The 5,339-nt window shown below is 40.1% G+C and overlaps 1 protein-coding gene across 2 annotated transcripts in view; it reads left to right on the top strand.

Annotated features, from left to right (window-relative positions):
- The window catches only part of LOC135199959 (calcium and integrin-binding family member 3-like), a 15,081-nt gene extending 12,995 nt beyond the window's left edge, over positions 1 to 2,086 (top strand). For both annotated transcript variants that reach the window (XM_064228088.1, XM_064228096.1), the window contains exon 6: positions 210 to 2,086. In XM_064228088.1, coding sequence (XP_064084158.1) covers positions 210 to 317 — 108 coding nt within the window. In that variant the 3' untranslated portion in view covers positions 318 to 2,086. The remainder of the gene's footprint in view (positions 1 to 209) is intronic.
- Positions 2,087 to 5,339: the final 3,253 nt, after the last annotated feature.

Genomic DNA, 5,339 nt, shown 5'->3' with positions numbered 1-5,339 from the left:
AAGATATATATTTTAATGGCAGTACCATAAGACTATATATATATATATACTATATACACATACTGAACCACACAAACTACCGTAGTACTTGAAGACCAATATTTAGCTAAAGTGACCCAGGCCCCATAAAGAAACAATAGTCCTTTTTGCTTGTGTATTCGCTAATCAAAGAACTAATAAATTAATTTATACATTGGCTCCATTGACAGTTGTTAAAGGAAGTGGATCTGGACGGTGGAGGCATCTCCCAGGAGGAATTCAAACATCTGTTGACGAAGTGCCCAGACTTCATCCATTCATTCAGGTTTACGGTGTAAAAGAAAACGGACGAGTCAGCTGGTTATTATAGAAAACTGGATTTGTTGTTGTTTTTAAATGGTTAACTTATGAATATTTGTCGATGATCAATTTACAACAATTCATTGAATTTAAGACAACATATATGTGATTTTGTTTGGATATTGTTGTATGTTATAATATATCGTTTACGTTCTTCATCGTTATGGGATCCATAACTGAATTGTTATACATATATATATATATATATATATATATATATATATATATATATATATATATATATATATATATACACACACACACAGATATTGAATTGCAATTTTGAAAAACATAGTAATCTGTTACACATAACAATGAAACACGTATATATATATATATATATATATATATATATAATCGTTCCAAGTATTATTATCCCACGAAAATATATAAAGTTTATAAGAACAAACCTGAAACGTAGTTGAGAAGTTATAGACTGGTAATGTTCTTACAATTTGAAAGTGGTTAGTTACTGATCTTCCAAGTATTTTGGGGAAAATTGCTTTTATATCCTCCTGCATTGCCAGCTGTCTGCTTCGTTAGAAATCTGTTCATGAGATGCAATAAAATATCCTGGCCCCTTCAATGTTGAATTTGAGTAGGTAAAAAATGGAAAGAATTTGTGGTTTAAATACACACCTGTATAGCGTGTGTACATATATGAGTGTGTGTATATGAATGTACATACGTGAGAAATTAAGAATCTATATATATGACACATGCAAAAACACATAGCTACATATGCTTATACCAACCTAACTATATGGAGTTGGTAAAAATAAGCATACAAACATATCAATATATATATATATATATACATATGTTATACATTGTATCTAGTTCAACTTTGTCAAAATCACTAAGGTGGTCGCAATTGTCTTCACTCAACAACACACACACACACACACACAAACAAATAAATAAACAATGCAAGAAACGACATTTCCTAATTATACCATCCCAAAGACAATATCATTTATATCTCACCAAAAAAAAAAAAAATGACTGAAGTGAACTTGGTCAGGTCACTTTGGCTTTTGAGCATCAAAGACATGATATTATCTTCTCAGTGCCAAAGCCAGAATTAGGGCCCTCAGATTTCAGAGAGAGAGAGAGAGAGAGAGAGAGAGAGAGAGAGAGTCAGAAAACCTAAACACGAATAAGTAAGTGGCAGCAGTTGCAAAGCGAGTATAGTAGTAATGCCAGGCTGAAATGTAACATTTATTCAAGTGCCAGGTGGGCCGTATTAAGCGTATCTAAGTAGGGGAGGGTGCCAAGGAAGCTGTGTCGAATGCCCATGTTCCGCCTGTGCCATCAATCAGGGGCAGCGTCTGACGCGGAAGATGTTGTATGTAACCAGGGCCACGACGCTAATTAAGACTTCGGCGGGAAATGGCTACGGCGGCGGCGGCGGCGGTGGTAGTATACTCCTTTGGACCGACGTCCTCTCTCTCTCTCTCTCTCTCTCTCTCTCTCTCTCTCTCTCTCTCTCTCTCGGGGTTTTGTAAGTTCCCCGCCCGTCTGAGGGAGAGAGGAGCCCCCCCTTCTCACATGTAGTACATTTAAAAGTCATATTTGTTGAAAGTTATTGCGATATATGACGGCAATTGTTTTTTCATGAGGGAATTGCATATGTATAAGTATGTGTATGTATATATATATATATAATACACACAAATATACATATATGAATATATATACATTACATATAAGAGCAGTGACAAATAAATTAATGATGATAGGCTTTTCCATAGACCTTTCCTACTCCTACCCCCCCCCCCCCCCCCCCCCCCCCCGGGCCCCATAACAACAATAACAAAGTAGTCAGTCGGCTTAGTCGCCGAGTAGACGAACAGTGGAAAATTATCATTGGACATGATTACAAAAAATAAATAAATAAAAAAGTGATGACTTTTGATGAAACGAAATCTCACATACCAACTAGAATGTTTTGTAGAATATAGAATGAAGAAACAGAACCTGATTATGGTAGAGCGTTGAAGATTTATTCAAACTTTATTTTTTTAGTACATAACGGAAACGAGTTGGTTACGTAATGACGAGCGTTTCGGTATACTGACATCGCACTATTCAACTTTCAAAATATTTGACCAAAGTCCTTGAATTGAGCAAACTCTTTCAGGGTAGTCAACAGAAAGGCTTCAGCCTTTAATTCCGCGTAGATACCCTCAGGGTATAGATACATGGAAACGTCTAAAAGTCATTGGATAGAACGAAGGCACAAGCTTAGTCTCGATAGAGCAGAGATCCTTGACACAGGACAACAGAATCTGTATAGAACACATCAAGGTACGTGTATATAGATACCCTCAGGGTATAAATACATGGAAACGTCTAAAAGCCCTTGGACAGAACGAAGACCCTCAGCCAAGTTTCGATAGAGCAGAGATCCTTGACACAAGACAAAGGGTCCTCAACAGCATCTGTATAGAACAAATACCCTTGGTGACCTACATGAAGACAGGTCCTCGGCACAATCAAAAGGCCATAGGCAGAGCAAAGACCTTCAGCAACACCTATAGATAGAGCAAAGGCTCTTGTAAGAGAAATGATCCTTGAATACAGCAAAGACTCTTAGCAAGGCCTAGATTGAGCAAAGGCCCCTGGGATGGACAAAGGCCCTTGGAATGAGCAAAGACCTTCAAGCAATATTTCGATAGAAGACAGGCCCTTGGAACTGAGAAAAAACAAAAGTCTTCTGGAATTTTTGAAATAGAGCAAAGGCCCTTGGATAAATCAGACCCTCACTGAGGTATGGCCAGAACAAAGTCCCTAACGACATAGTAGAAAAAGACTTTGCAGAGATCAAAAACCCTATAAGCAAGGTCTAAAACAGAGCCTAGGCCCCTGGGGTAGATCATCAGAGGTCCTTGGCGCAGTCGAAAAGAGCTCTCCAAATACCATTGGGTGTATTGGAGCTCACCTCAGCCCTTAGCAACACAATCTACAGGCAACGACCTTCTGCAATGTTTTAAACAGAGCATAGGCTACTGAATAAATCAGACTCTCAATGAAGTCTGGACAGAGCAAAGGACCTTGGAATAAATAAAAGGCCCTTGAAAAGAGCAAAGACCATCAACAAGGTCTTCAACAGAGCAAAGGCCATTAAACACATCAGACCCTCAATGCGGTTTGGACAGAGCTAAGGACCTTGGAATGAATAAAAGACCTTTGAAAAAGAGAAAAGACCATCAACAAGGTCTTCAACAGAGCAAAAACCCTTGGAATAAATAAAAGGCCTTTGAAAAAGAGCAAAGACCATCAGCAGGGTCTTAAACAGAGCAAAGGCCACTGAATAAATCAGACTGCCAATGTAGTCAGGAGAGAGCAAAGGCCCTTGGAATAAACAAAAGGCCTTTGAAAAAGAGCAAAGACCATCAACAAGGTCTTCAACAGAGCAAAAGTCCTTGATACGCAGAGAAGACCCTCAGCAAGGCCCAGAAAAGAGCAAAGGCCCTTGGGACAGACCAGAGGCCCTTAGAGCAGCGGAGAGCAGCCCTCCTCCATTGGGTGGCAGCGGTAGCGGGTGCACGGGTCATGTATTAATTAATAGCCGGCCACATCACAGGAGCCGACAGCTAGAGAGAGAGAGAGAGAGAAGGAATAACCTACCTGAGTGATACAATCTGCTCCTGTGGCATAAACCTTCGTTCGCCGTATACCGGATAGCCGCGGCATCTTCTCAAGCGAAACGGAGACAAATAGTTGATTTTCATAATGAAAATAATCCTTTTTTTTTTTTTGTCTGTTGCAGATGGCATGACAAGCAATTGAGTTGGGGTATCAAAATAAGCCGTGTTTTATCGGGTTCTGGGTTGGTAGAGAGATTATACCCAGTATTAAGTGGGTATGAAAAGAGGCGAAGGGTAATGAAAAAAGGGAAAATGTAAAAAAAAAAATGTAAAAACTGAGCTCGAGGGCTCTTTTTTTTTTTTTTTTTTTTTTTTTTTTTTTTTTTTTTTTTTTTTTTTTACCAGAGACCAGAAAGAAATGGGACCTTTTTTGACACCCAGAGTCACGACTTTTCTCACTAACCATCGTTCAAGGGGGTTTCAATTTTCGCTCGGACCGTAGGCATCAATCATCCGCGATTCTCTCTCTCTCTCTCTCTCTCTCTCTCTCTCTCTCCGGGCCATTTGCGCTATCAGACGGGACGAAAACAATGACACCCTCTTGTGACAAAATGCAAGTTGCGGCGCGAAAAATGACAGATAATCATAGCAACAAAACGTTGGCTGTACCAACCGCAAAGGTGGAGGAGGAGGAGGAGGAGGAGGGAGAAGGAAAGGACGATATACGAGTCATTTAGAACGAACAACGAAAGAATGTCTTCGTGTTTGCGGTCTCTCTCTGTGGCCGAGGGTGTCATAGTTCGGTGTGTGGCCGACAGGGGGCTACTGATTAAGAGGGCGTTAGGCCGATCTCATTTTGTGAAGACTGAAACCAGACATTTTAGACGTTTGTGTGACGCAAGACTCTTCAGTAACAATTACAAATATGTGATAAACATTCGTGGCAATGCTATAGGCCTATAATCGCAGATTTGGAACGTACTTTAAGCGAAGATTACAAAGAATAGCTGTACCGCCTTTCTCTCTCTCGTGCGCAGACGCGAAATCAAGATGATATGGCTTCCTACGGCAATTAGGTGTCCCGAATGAAATCGGGGTATAGACATATGTATATACCCCTCTCCTTCTCTCATACCCATTCCCCCACCCGTCCACCAAGGTCCCAGCACCTAACCCCGGCCCCCTCCCTCCTTAACAAAAGGGTGTGTATATATTTATATATATCGTGTCGAGGCCTTCACCCGAAATATGATCTTAAATACAGTGTGGCTACATGATAGGACGGAGGGTGGATTGGCCGAGCGGGGAGAGTTGCCATGTGGCAAAAAAAAAATAAATAAATAAATAAAAATAATAGGCTCAAGAGCCTCGAGGAAGTTGTGCGTAATAATGAAACGAAAAGAATAA

Source organism: Macrobrachium nipponense, chromosome 23 (genome assembly GCF_015104395.2).
Source record: "Macrobrachium nipponense isolate FS-2020 chromosome 23, ASM1510439v2, whole genome shotgun sequence".
Taxonomy (NCBI): domain Eukaryota; kingdom Metazoa; phylum Arthropoda; class Malacostraca; order Decapoda; family Palaemonidae; genus Macrobrachium; species Macrobrachium nipponense.
Note: the sequence above shows the minus strand (reverse complement) of the source record. Positions and strands in the feature narration are given on the sequence as shown.